At 40.2% G+C, this 13,307-nt stretch overlaps 1 protein-coding gene and 1 long non-coding RNA gene across 6 annotated transcripts; both read left to right on the top strand.

The window, feature by feature from the left end:
• The first annotated feature begins 2,111 nt into the window (after positions 1–2,111).
• On the top strand, positions 2,112–7,778 carry tbcb (tubulin folding cofactor B). 5 transcript variants are annotated; one of them, NM_001303691.1, is given in 8 exon segments: positions 2,193–2,406; positions 2,678–2,843; positions 2,972–3,115; positions 3,765–3,861; positions 5,836–6,027; positions 6,714–6,745; positions 6,748–6,786; positions 6,990–7,763. In NM_001303691.1, coding segments are annotated over 6 exon segments (597 nt in total). In that variant the 5' UTR covers positions 2,193–2,406; positions 2,678–2,723; the 3' UTR covers positions 6,760–6,786; positions 6,990–7,763.
• Positions 7,779–9,677: 1,899 nt separating this feature from the next.
• LOC114838823 lies at positions 9,678–13,068 on the top strand. The gene is made up of 2 exons (XR_003781642.2): positions 9,678–9,754; positions 12,411–13,068. It is a non-coding gene; the product is annotated as an uncharacterized LOC114838823 (long non-coding RNA).
• The last annotated feature ends 239 nt before the right edge of the window (positions 13,069–13,307 follow it).

The following is a 13,307-nucleotide window of genomic DNA, read 5'->3' as shown; positions in this document are numbered from 1 at the left end:
AAATGCATTTCCCCCTGTCTCTTTTATTGACACATTGTTGCAGAAAGGAGATCACAATGAGATTGTATGACTTTTAAGACTTAATGTGTCATGAAGAGCAGGGAATTAAATCGGTTCTTAAATAAAATACGTCCTCATAAAGCCTATAGACCCTTCCACGGATGTAGCTTATAACGTTTGAGCATGATTGAAATGACATTTCCAAATGTATTATTGTTGACAATATCTGCTGTTTCTCTTTTTCCATCACCTCACCTTCCATGTGTTCTTCTCAAAGACCTTACGTTTACACACAAAAATGATCACCATAGTTTAGATGTTGTCTGGAGATTAATGACATTGAGCTGCTTACACAATAATAGATATGATCCAATAACAAAACATTTCTCATTTCTCTAGCTACCTATCATGCTTGTCTTTATCGGCAGTCATTGACTAACTTTACGTAACTACTCTGTCACTGCAACTACGACTCTTTGTCACCCGGAGAAACACAAAGACCTGGACGTGAATGTCTTTGAAAAACTTCTATTCCGCGTCAGGCGAATGAAAAACATCGGAAAGAAAATGAAGATTACTTCGGTGTGGTCAGTGGTAGATACCGGCCTGAACTATATTAGCCGCACTCGAATGCAGTGATCATAGGTTGCATGTAAGAAAAAAAAAACGTATTTATAAGAGAAAACACAGAATGATTTCAAGGGAAGCTTATATTGAAGTTGGTGTTGGTCTATTGTGAATAAAGGAGATAATCCAGACGCAGCTCTTTTTAGTACTTGTTAAAGTATTCGTGACAGTTGTTGAAACATGCACTAAGAAACGAACTTTGAGGGTAAAAAAAATAACTAAACAGGCAGGATGCAATTCAAATTGCTCAGCTATTTTTCTACATATTTAAAAATGAGGAGATAAGTGACTAAACTTCACAGGCATTCAATTATCTATTCCTGAATAAGATAAATGACGTAAAACAAAATGAAAAAAAAATACATTGGAGTATCATGAATGCCATTATGGGATTAAAACTTAATTAATCTTCATGGTTCATTGAAGTTAATTGGCCATTTAGAAAAAGACAATATAGATATAGTTTATCATTAAATTATTATTTTTCAGAGAAGTGGAAAAACTCGTAAAATTAGAACAATAAACACTGAACCACAATATTATTTTATAAAACCAAAAATTGTAGTTGTTCGTCAGTGGTGATAACCACTCAGTTAAAAACTCGTGGTGATCAAGTTTTACATATAAATAAGGGAACTTAAATTGTGATGAACCGACTCGGATGACTGATGCCCGGTAAAACCGGGGGGGGTATTAGTCATTGCTTATCTGGATTGGTGGGGTTGATGTTGAATATACACCCAGTCTGCATAAGTGTGTCATGACCCTCTTCCAAGCCAACAGGCTTGTGTGGAACGTCTTTTTATTTTATGAAATGTGAACAGCTGCACGTACGCCTACATCTGGATGGGCAGACAGACGAAGTGTGGTGAGGCAAGGCTGAACACCTCCACCTCAACTCCAAACAGGAATGGAGTACGGGTGGGGGGTTGTTAGTTTTTGGCTGTACTATATACACTTTTCTTTGATCGTCCCTTTTCTGCCCATACCTGCTCTAGAACTCCAACACAAATCCAAAGTGCTCATGCAGGACTGTGAAATTAATGCACATTTATTTTTTTGGGGTATGTTTGATGCCTTATTTTTCTATTCATAAGTAGTAGATGAGTTAATGTAAACAAATATGTTAGAGTAGAAACAAAATGAAAATAAAGTAAAATAACAAGTATAAATTAACTGAATTAACAGATTAATACAATTTAAGTAAATATTCCACTGAGCCAGTAATATACATTGGCAATTTAACGTTGGCGTCTTACAGAAAACGTTGATCTCTTATAAGGTTTGAAACAATTGTTGTATCAGAAATGTGGATTATAGCGCCACGTTGTGGACGGTTTTGGTATTTCGTTCTTTGGGCGTGGCACTGTCGTGTAAAACGTCTACTGATCGCCACATTGATGATTGGCTACTAATCTTTAAAGTCCACTTCCATCAAGACGTTGCGGTCTTCCTCTTCCTGTTACGAGCACATCTCAGTAGTTTCGAGAGTTTAGAAATGTGATATGATTGGTCAACTTTATTACCCGCCCGATGTTAAGGGCGGGTAGAAGGTTCCAGAACTAGACACTCGAAAAGGGCGTTACTTGGTCTGTGGCGTCGTTGATTTGCACAGGAACCAAACAATCGCCACTCGACCAGACTACCGCATCCTTCTTCCAATCCCATCATTTCGCTGAGATTACAGCACATGGTCCTTGGGTTGATCTGTTATCAGAAAACATCATATTAATTATTTTTTGTTTACAGAGGTCACTGTGAGACAGCGCAGAAGGACAGGTAATTATGTAAGCGACTAAATGTGAAGCTTTGTGACGCTAGCTAGCTTTCTGCACTTGACTACTGTCTGTAGGGTAGCTAGCTAAGCGTTAACATAACGTTAGCCAGCCTAGCAACCGTTAGCTAGCTATGTTACATTTAGCTTTGTCATGTTGCAGCTATTCCTTGTATACTTTTATTATAAATTCGGTATCAAACTGAGTATACCGGCTACTAACCCAACTCTGTTGTTTGTGTTTTGTGTACTTTGGTCGTTGCTGCCTGAATTAAGTTACACTAGTACTTCATACAGAATACAGGCGAAACGAAACTTGAAGATGGACAGCGGCATCACAGTGATAACCAACCCAACAGTCTCGGTGCGGCTGACAAGTACCATCAGCTCGTTCGAGGTGAATAAACGGTACAACAGGGGAATCACCATAGCCGATTTCAAGGTAAGTTATGTTGGTCAGTTATTCTGCGTGCTAGTCTGTAACGTCCTCGCTCATCTGTTTGCTGACGCAGCACAGGCTGTGGTCATGTGATGCAGTTTCATGGAATGTTTTTTATTTTATTTCTCCAGGGTAAATTAGAGATGGTTGTGGGTACCCCAGCCTCCTGCATGGAACTGCAGCTTTTCAGCCCCACTGATAAGTTCATACAGAAACTGGACGATAATGAGGCCCTGCTGGGTTCCTACCCTGTGGATGATGACTGCAAAATTCACGTATGTACCCCTGCCCAAAGAAACACTGCTCACTTGATAAAAATGTGGGTCTTTGCCTGTCAAAGCACATGGGCGTGTCACATGACCAATCATGAACTGAATATATTGCAAGTCACACTTCCTCATTAGATGTTGACTACACAGTCAATCCTATTTTATAGGTCTCAGCAATTCACTGATAGACACTGTCTGGCTGATAAAGTTGTCACCCGCGCCTGTCTGTGCCATACATTAGCTACTGGTACTCTGAGACTGCGGGCCACAAAATAAGTAGCTGATGGATGTAAACAAGCCCCCACCAAAATGAAACACATCAATAATCAGTTTCTGTAGTTACAGATGGCAAACTCTATGCCAACGTGTCATAATTTAAATACCCCTTATTTATATGATGGTTAGATAACAACCAGGCAAGCCACAGTGCCTAACCAGATGTAGCGGGTAGTATGTTATTTATTTTATTTCACTGTTTATTAAACCACTTAAGTAAATGTAAAAAATGTTGTCAAAGCATGCAACAACAACAGATCCACATAAAGAACATTGTTGGCACCCAATCAACAACTTTTTGTCATTCTACATGCTTTTATTTTGTGAGGCATTATGATGATCTTAATTATCATGGCGATTGTAAATTGTGTGTCTGTAGATCATCGATCGCAGTGGAGCACAAATCGGAGAGTTCAGTGATCTGTCGAAAGTGGAGAAATTTGAGATTCCTGATGAGGTCTATGAGAAGAGGACAGGTACTTTGAGCTTACACTCATTCATTAGTCACATCTGAACTCTTCAGTCTACATTGTATCAATTCTTTATTTGTGCTATTTTATAACCCCATTTCCAAAAAAGTTCTGATGCTGAATAAAATGTAAATAAAAACAGAATGCAATGATGTGCAAATAATTTAAACCCTATATTCAATAGTACAAAGATAAAAAAAAAAGTGCTATAAATGTTAAAGAGGATGGGTAGGGTTCACCACTCTGTGAAAGACTACTTGTGCAATTAGTGCAACAATGTAAGAATAACGTATCTCCCTGTAAAATTGCAATGAGTTTAGGGATCCCATCATCTATGATACATAATATCATTAAAACATCCGGAAAATCAGGTAAAATCTCTGTACACAAGGGACAAGGCCGAAATGATCTTCGGCCCTCAGGCAGCGCCGCATTAAAAACAGACACGATTCTGTAGTGGACTTCACTGCATGGGCTCAGGAACACTTCCGAAAACCATTGTCTGTGAACACAGCACATCGCCGCATCCACAAATGCAAGTTAAAACTCTACTATGCAAAGAAGGCACCCGCTGTGCCTTCTCTGGGCCCAAGCTCATTTTAAGATGGACTGAGGCAAAGTGGAAAACTGTCCTGTGGTCTGACTAATCAAAATTGGAAATTATTTTTGGGAATCATGGACACCGCGTCCTCCGGACTAAAGAGGAGGGACCATCCGGCTTGTATTCAGCGTTCAATTAAGAAGCCAGCATCCGTGATGGTATGGGGGTACATTAGTGCACATGGGATGGGGACTTACATATCTGTGAAGGCACCATCAGTGCTGAACAATATATACATGTTTTGGAGCAACATATGAAAATAGTACAAAGACAACATATGTCTTTTTTAGGGCTGTTAAAGTAACCCGTTGCGAGCGATTGATGTGTGATTAATTTAAAATGCATAACACCGTTAATTGTTTGGTCGCCATTAATGCAATTTTTAGTTTTGAGCCTCAGCGCCATGCGGTAAGTGCTTGACTTCAGCAGGAGCTGACACGATCGCGTTACTATCACGCATTTGTTTACCAGTAACTTTATTGGCCATTGACTTGATCTGAGCTCTTCACGTGCATTCTTTTCAATTGGAGAGTTGGCATTCATGTGGTGAATCGTGTGTTTACTCTGTGCTAGTTTAACAACCACTGCCTTAAAAATGTTGGCTACCCATCCGGTTGTGCAATGGATGTGAGGAAATTGGTATATCTCTCCTTGCATCCCACACCCCAGTCTCACTACAAAACCCCATAAAATGAAAATGCTAGCCATGGCTGCCCTAGCTCTGTTGCATGAATCCACCTGCTAACACTTTGCTTGTAGCATGGTAACTTGTCATTATTTAATGTTTCTGCTGATCTAAGCTAAGTTTCCACGAAAGCATATTCTCATAGTGGAATTAGCAAACAACTGTGCTCTGCATGAATTACAGATGTACCCTGATGTAATGTTTGTATATAACATTTCTAGCCACCATAACTACCTTATGTCATTGCCTATTCAAGTAGCCTACCTCATACATTTGGTTGAATTTTGGGGAAAATGTAAAGGCAATATTTTATGAAGTATTTGGTTGTGGCTTACATCTTCCTAGAAATCTAATGTTTACACCCACCTGAACCCCATTCTAACCACATTTCCACCTAAACATCAAAGGACAATTCCACGACCAGCTTAGGTGTGATTCAGTGGGTTAAATGCCTGCACATCATGTAGCTGTTTAGATGAGAGGGGCTGATCTGTTTTATACAGTAGCCTAACGTAGCAGTTATTGTTCTTGGTGCATTAATCAAGAAAACCAAATGAGATGGCCAGATTTTGTTTAGATTTACATGCATTACAAGCATTTTTTTTCATCACGTGACAATGATATCAATGTCACAGTAACCATTGCAGTATAGGGATTTCATATAGGTTTATCTTTTTCTTTTTTTTTCTGTCAGATTCTGTAAGGTCTTTCATGAAAAAACAGCGCGTTGGTCGTTTCAATGAAGAAGAGACTGCAAAGAAGGAGGCGGAGCTTGCTGCCCGGGAAGCTGAAGAGAAGGCTGCTGCTGCTGCAATTGCCGTTGGCAACCGTTGCCAAGTGAATGTTGTTGGGCTACCCATCAAGATTGGCACTGTGATGTATGTTGGTGAGTGAGGCTAGAATTTATGCTTATTTATGATTACAGGATTGTGTCGGCAAGTATACAGTCATGTTTATTTTATAAATCCCTTTTACATTAGCCGTTGTTAGGAATTGCTTATACAGATACCCAGCCAAAAATCCCATAAAGCAAGCAGTACAGCATTCAGTCACATTGACTAGGAAAGCTCCAGAGGTCGTAACCCATTGAATTGGTGTTGATCGGCCCAGCAATGCACTATTGTCCAGTGACAGACTTCAAATGCACCAGTTCAAATATTTTCAAGCACTGTTTTTAACATTGTGAGGTTGTTCTCATCAACATTGGCAATGTCCCATTATCAGAATAGAATTTTGGCTCACGTGTTTGTTTGTTTTTCTTTCCTGATCGGCCACTAGACATGGTAGTCGTTATCGAAAGCGGCTAGCCTATTTTAAACATCAGCCGATGGATCTGTGCATACCTACCACAGAAGAGCCAAGTTCTTTTGGGGAGGCCAGTCCTTTTGTGGCTGTGTCAGGTAGTGATGAGAGATTACATTGCCTTTTGAGGCCAAGATGTTGAACAGGATATGATGTTAGAGATTTTAGTAGTTTTGTTTTCTACCTTTGATGGATTGTGTTCTAACAAGACCAAACTGGCATGGGCTACATACTACAACCAATGTGTTTTTGTTTTCTTCTGTCTTGCAGGTACAGTAGATTTCAAGCCAGGTCATTGGGTGGGAGTGAAGTATGATGAGCCTCTTGGAAAACATGATGGCAGGTATGAGCAACTGTTACTGTTTATCATCATCGGCTGGTGCTTTTGGGAAGGATTCAGACCCCTCTCTCTGCTAAATTATTGCTGTAGGCTGAAATTAGAATGTATTATTTTTAAGTGGGTCCACACTATACCCCATAATGACACAGCAAAAACATGTTTAGAAATGTCAGATTTACTTAATGTCTCATTCTTTCTTTCCTCAGTGTAAAAGATAAGAGGTACTTTGAATGTGAGAATAAATATGGTGCATTTGTGAAGCCCCTGAGTGTCACCGTGGGGGATTTCCCGGAAGAAGACTACGGTCTGGATGAGATGTAGGACCACGGATGTCACCTAGAAGACAGCGGCACGGGCAGAGGGGCGAAAGGTTTTTTAACTTGTCCTTCTGCAGTCCGATCAGTGCCCCGAGGGGAGTGACCGCGTCAATGCGTTTAGTAACTGTTCTGCACCGGTCACTGGGGGCAGGGATTGGGAGGATGCCGTTTCACCATGGACTGAATGGAGTTGACGGCTGAATATGGTCATTTGGTGTGGTGTTGTGATATCGCAATAGAATTTGAATGCAGAGGGTAATTACACCGTCATGGGAGGATCTCACCCCAGTCATCGTTGCATGTGATCTCAATGTCGGGAGTGTATGCGTGGCTCCTAATGCAGCGTTTCTCTAAGGTGCTACCCACAGCCCCCATAGTTACTTTGCTCAATGATGGGTTGGTTGAAGATGGAAGACAACTACTCATTCTTCACTACAGATATGATTGTATAGAACTGTTTCATATTATTTAAATTGGATTTGTTAATACAACATGCGTTATATTGAAACTTTGAGTTGAAGTGCAAATACTGCTCTGTGATTAAAGTACACAGTATTTGATGCCTTGTTACAAAATTGTCAGATGCATAAAACATTTAAATCATAAGCTTGTGTTTTAAGTAACCCTGTGATCCCACAAATTTATTTTTAAATTAGTGGATGTAAAAAAAAAAAAAAAGTCTGCCGGTTGCACTCAATTAAATCTGAAGTGCTCTGAAAATTTTGTTTAACCTCTTTTGCCTAAAACTTTGTAGATAATGTACTATTGAGCAAATTGCACCACACCATCCATAAACAGGCATGTATGAAACCAATCCAGGGTTTGATCAGCAAATTGCTCAATTTATTAAATTGTCTGCTTGTTAAATTATTTGATCATGCAACTAATTTATTTTTGAGGCATATACCTGTTTAAGACCGAACACTGACATTCCAAATACTTCTAACGTTGGGACCCCAGTTGTGAACAGTAGCAGCGTGCTGTTCAAAGTGTGGATGACACGATTTATCGGTGAATCGACGGCGCCACTCCTAACAGTGGAACAAAATCGCAGACTTAATCTTTAATTCGATTTAAGATACATGGTTTCTTTTTTGTATTTATTGGATTGGATTTTCCCCCCGGAAATTGTCAGTAACTCTGAAAAATACTTTTTTATTTTTTGTCCGGTAATTGCCATCTTCTCATTTGAAATCGCACAACGGTGCTGATGTTTCATGTGCCAAAGTGTAAAGCTATTTCGTGCAAAATAATAATAAACAACGATTTCAAGTTGATGTGATCAGGGTGTAATTATTTAGCAAATTGTCACTGTGGGCACGCAGATTTGAAAAGCATGGAAAAACGTTAAACACCCAATGCTGTAGGCCTAGTCCGGTTGAAAAAAGTGTAAGTATACTTATCACTGGCAGAGGTTACATCAACAGGCTTAATACCGTAGTGTAAGTGGCAAAATAAAATCACTATTTTAAAGGGGGCAGCTGAAAGCAGGAATACCTGTTGGTATATTCATTTTGTATTTGCGGGTTTGCATATACCAAACCCGCTTGTGCCTTATTCCTTATGTATACCGATTTACTATAATGCCACTTAAAGCAGAAAAAGAGCAGGGGTGGGTACTGAAAATCTATACCCAAGTTAAAGTACTGATACTCATCCTAAAATGTACTCAAGTAAAAGTTGAAGTACCAACAAGGAAAAACGCAAACTGCATTTTCAATGTTTGAATAGGCATTTGTTTTCCAGTGCCCATAGCAACCACGTTAGGTGAGCGTTCACTAGCTTGGTTATCCATATAAGTAGCTAGCATCTCCGTGTATTTGGCAGACTCCACCACCCATAATTCGCCCTACTCCAATTGAAAGTCTATGAGACCTTCATCGCCACTGAGGGCCGTGTGCTGGCACCTTAAGGCTGCATACCTCCACTTTTTGTACAATGAACGTTCATGGTTTGTGCCCTGATCTTTTTACAGTCTATGGCCCTGATCACACTACTGGGGGTCTTTTCCAAGGGTGTTATTTTCTAACTGTTCCTTCATGACAGCTAAAGGCTCCTATACGATCAGAGGTCTGTGAACCTCCCCTTGTCTGTGATCACTGGTCTAGGAACTCAAGTGTTTTGAGCACAACTGGCATTTACACAATGCTGATATAGTTATGACAACTCAATGTCGAGGTTAACTAGATCAAGTTCATCGTGCCATCGTCTTGCCAGTTCAAACTGTACAGGCTACTCGTTCTCTCCCAGTTCCTAGTTTTTGTTGTCATAATTTTGCCCCCCCCCCCGTCAGAATTTAAGAGTACACATGCTCAAAACGTTCGCTTTTGAGAAATGGTTCGTTACGACATACGACCAGGGTTCGAATTACGTGGGGGGATTAGGGTGGTTTGACCCTATGGTTTGACCCTGCTAATTAACCCCCCCCCCCCCCCCCCCCAAAGAGGTAAAAACAGGTCGGGGGGGGGGGGTCAAAACATTTATATATTGTAAATATTACAATATATTTATCATAATCATGCCAGGAAGAATCTTGTAATACCATTTCAGAAACCCCTAAAGTGGACTATACCATTTCATAACCTTCTGGTTTGCCTGCCTCACTCCCAACGTCGCAGTGGCTTTTTTAATGAAAGCCCACCCTACTACAACAGGTAAGCCGGAACTTCATGACTACATGACAGAGAAAATTACACACAGTAGCCTATTATACTGCCATAGAGTCAACATTTCTGTGTATCACCAACCTTATATTGAATGAATGAATATGTCGTCATAGTTTCCGTTTACATGAAGTAGGGGGGCTTTAATGAATGACCCACAAAAGACGCAAGTGACGTACCCGCAAAATCCAGGCAAAGGTTGGACAGTTTTTGTACTGGTAAGATGTATGATGCTCTCTCTTCCTTCAAGGGAGTCCCTTGGTTAAGCAAGCACGTTTCAAATTAATTTATTATAGTTTAAACTGCATGGAAATGTAACGACAGAAAATTGATAACGTGTTCCTGAGTATTGCCATTGGTTATGGTTGGCAAAAACGGACGTTACACCTGTCAAATATGTCGGAGATATCCCCTGATTTGCATATTTTCTGACTCGCTGTGTGCTTGTCATTTCAGGCTCTGAGAGTCAAACCAAACCTCTGTGGTACAATTTTTTAGATTTATTTTGCATTAGGCTAATTTGACGACTGAAACATTAGCCTAGCTACTACTTAAAGGCAAGACCCCCCCCAAAAAAAAAAAAAAAAAAATAAAATCAGCCAAAGGAAACAGCCGACACATTTAAATTATTGGGTGGTCTGTGTCTGTAGTGTTAGTCACACACAGGCCTAGATGCTGTATGGTAGTAACACATCTGCCTACCTCTGGCATGTTGATAGTGTCTTTGGTTCTGGTATTGTGTGGGTCTGTGTTTGAGCAGAATGATGATCTGCTGTTACAGTGTGTGTGTTGGTCTGACTTGCTGCCAGTTTTGCACTAGGATACTTTGTTGGTGACCACTGACTACAAAGGTTGTCGTACGAGTTGGTGTAATGGATTGGATTTATCATCATCTACAGACTGCAGACATTACGTTACACAAGCAAGATACTGTAAGGATTGTAAGACTTCAGTTTACTGAAGCATGCACTTGCGCTGTGCTGGGTTCTGGATTCCCTTTATGCCCAAATAAAAAGTTGACCCCAGTAGGGGCTCCGTCAAAGTAAATGCTGGAGGCCCCCTGGTCTGCCAATTATTCACTGCTGTCTGTTTGTCTGCACACGCTGGCATTGCCTTGCAAGTAGTGCATTCATTCATTCATAAAGTTTTGTTGGCTAATTTCAGCACAAGGAAACATCTAACAAAGTTCTGAAGCATAAAAATAACACAAACGGGTAGATTTAAAAGGTTTATCTTTCTATTTGTTATATTGATATGCATTCAATCCCTTCAAATAAGCAAATGCAGATCAATCATTTTTGAGAATCTGGACCCTGGTTACTTGCACATTATTGGTTGTTCATATTGTGTTCATATTGTTTAAAAGGGGTTGTACAGCAGGATGTAGTGTTATATAAGTAAACATTTTCTAGTAGGAAAGTATTATGTAAAGCATGGCAGGAAATAAATACAAATGATCTATCATCTAAAAGAAGGCAATCTGTGGATTATAGTCAAAGTGGGTTAACAGCAGACCAGTTCTCTTTTGCCCTGTTTCTCTCTCCCTCTGTCATTGTGGGTCTGTGTGAATTTTAGGAATATATAATATATATTGTTGAATGTACTGGATTTGCATTTGTGGTTGTATTTTCTTCAATAATTCACACAAGATTTACACACCCTTAGAATGCTATGTGAGATAGAATATGATCATTATTTTGGAGTTGAAATACTTGGAGACTGTTGCTATCATATTATTGTTACATGGTCTTAGAATGCATCATTCTAATGCGGAAAGGTATTTGTGTTACGATTGTGTTGGTCTAGATGAATCAATAGCTAAATATGGAATTAGTTCAACAAGTGGAGGAGCTCAGAAAGGAGAGACAGAAGAACTCCAGAAACAGATCAACAGAGGAAAATACTGGAAAGTGTAAAACACTATCTTTATCTGAAGACACAGATAGTGAATGAAGACAGGGAGGAGGTGAAATGGGACAGGGAGGAGATGAGAAGAGAGCAGGAGGAGTTCTGGGTTCACAGAGATAAGACAGGTAAAGAGAAGGAGGAAGCCATTACAAAGGAGGCAGCCATGATGGAGGAGGCAGGCAGGATGAAGGAGGAAGGGATGAAACAGATCAATGGAGAAATGAAAATACTGGAAAGGGAAAAACAGCATCTTTCTCTGAAGGCAGAGATAATCAATGACAACAGGGAGGAGGTGAAATGAGAGGGAGGAGATGAGGAGAGAGCAGGAGGAGTTCTGGAGTGGCAGAAGACAAGGAAAGAGAAGGAGGCAGCTCTGGTAAAGAAGGCAGCCAGGATGGAGGAAGGGATGAGTCTGAAGGAAGAAGGGAAAAGCCTTAAGAAGAAAGTGATGTATTTTCCAATAAAAAGGTTAGACAAATCCTCCATCAATCAGTCAATGAACAATTAATCAAAATGAATAAATAAATAATTGGTGCTTATAATGTGTATGTTATGTTTCGCAAAACATTGATAACCCTAAATCTGGGTGTTCTGAGTCTCACCTCCAAAACCTTCCAAGATGTGTAAGTGATTGTTTAATTAAATGATTATCAGCCCCAGTCTCATGTGTAATCTAAATGATACTAACATACCCAACACTGGTCTCTATTACTCATCACACTGATGTTCTGTGCTCCAGAAGGATGTAAGGTACTGGCAGTACCACTGCTCCATCCCCAGGCCCAAAGGGATATGATGGCCCAAGTGTCTGGGCCTGTAGAGATGATAAAGGAGACTGCACCTGCAGAGGCCATACCACTGCTCCATCCCCAGGCCTAAAGGGATATGATGGCCCAAGTGTCTGGGCCTGTAGAGATGATAAAGGAGACTGCACCTGCAGAGGCCATACCACTGCTCCATCCCCAGGCCAAAAGGGATATGATGGCCCAAGTGTCTGGGCCTGTAGAGATGATAAAGGAGACTGCACCTGCAGAGGCCATACCACTGCTCCATCCCCAGGCCAAAAGGGATATGATGGCCCAAGTGTTTGGGCCTGTCGAGATGATAAAAGAAACTGCACCTGCAAAACCAGCTGCACCTGCAAAAGATCCAACCCTTATTTTCCTTCACTTTAAGCAATAGCTTCCAGGATTGCCGTCAAATCAGTTTTGATTCAGTCAATTCAGGAATTAAACTGAAATGTCAATATTTTTTCTTATTAGAGGCAAAAAGAAAAATTAGAATTTTAGTTTACTTCTTGAACTAATGGAATTTAAATGGAAATGACCACAACCTTGGTTTCTTGCTTAATGTGGAATGACTGAGTTATGATAAATAAAGGTAATTTGCTAAATAAATCTGGCTACAGGAAACACATTTTGTGGCCTATGGTATTATGAGTTCAAAGAGACCATGTACAACACAGGGACAGACACTCTTGAGTCATAACTGTTTTATAGAAATGTGTACATTTCTCAGTCTTGAGGCTGACAAGGCCATCATCCTTCTTCTTCTTGCACTTGGAGTCGAGGCTTGCAGGAGGGGAAGGATGAAGGAAGCAAAGGTCAAGTGACATGTCAAAAAATCAGGGGTCACA

Source organism: Esox lucius, chromosome 1 (assembly GCF_011004845.1).
Source record: "Esox lucius isolate fEsoLuc1 chromosome 1, fEsoLuc1.pri, whole genome shotgun sequence".
In the NCBI taxonomy this organism is placed as follows: Eukaryota; Metazoa; Chordata; class Actinopteri; order Esociformes; family Esocidae; genus Esox; species Esox lucius.
Note: the sequence above shows the minus strand (reverse complement) of the source record. Positions and strands in the feature narration are given on the sequence as shown.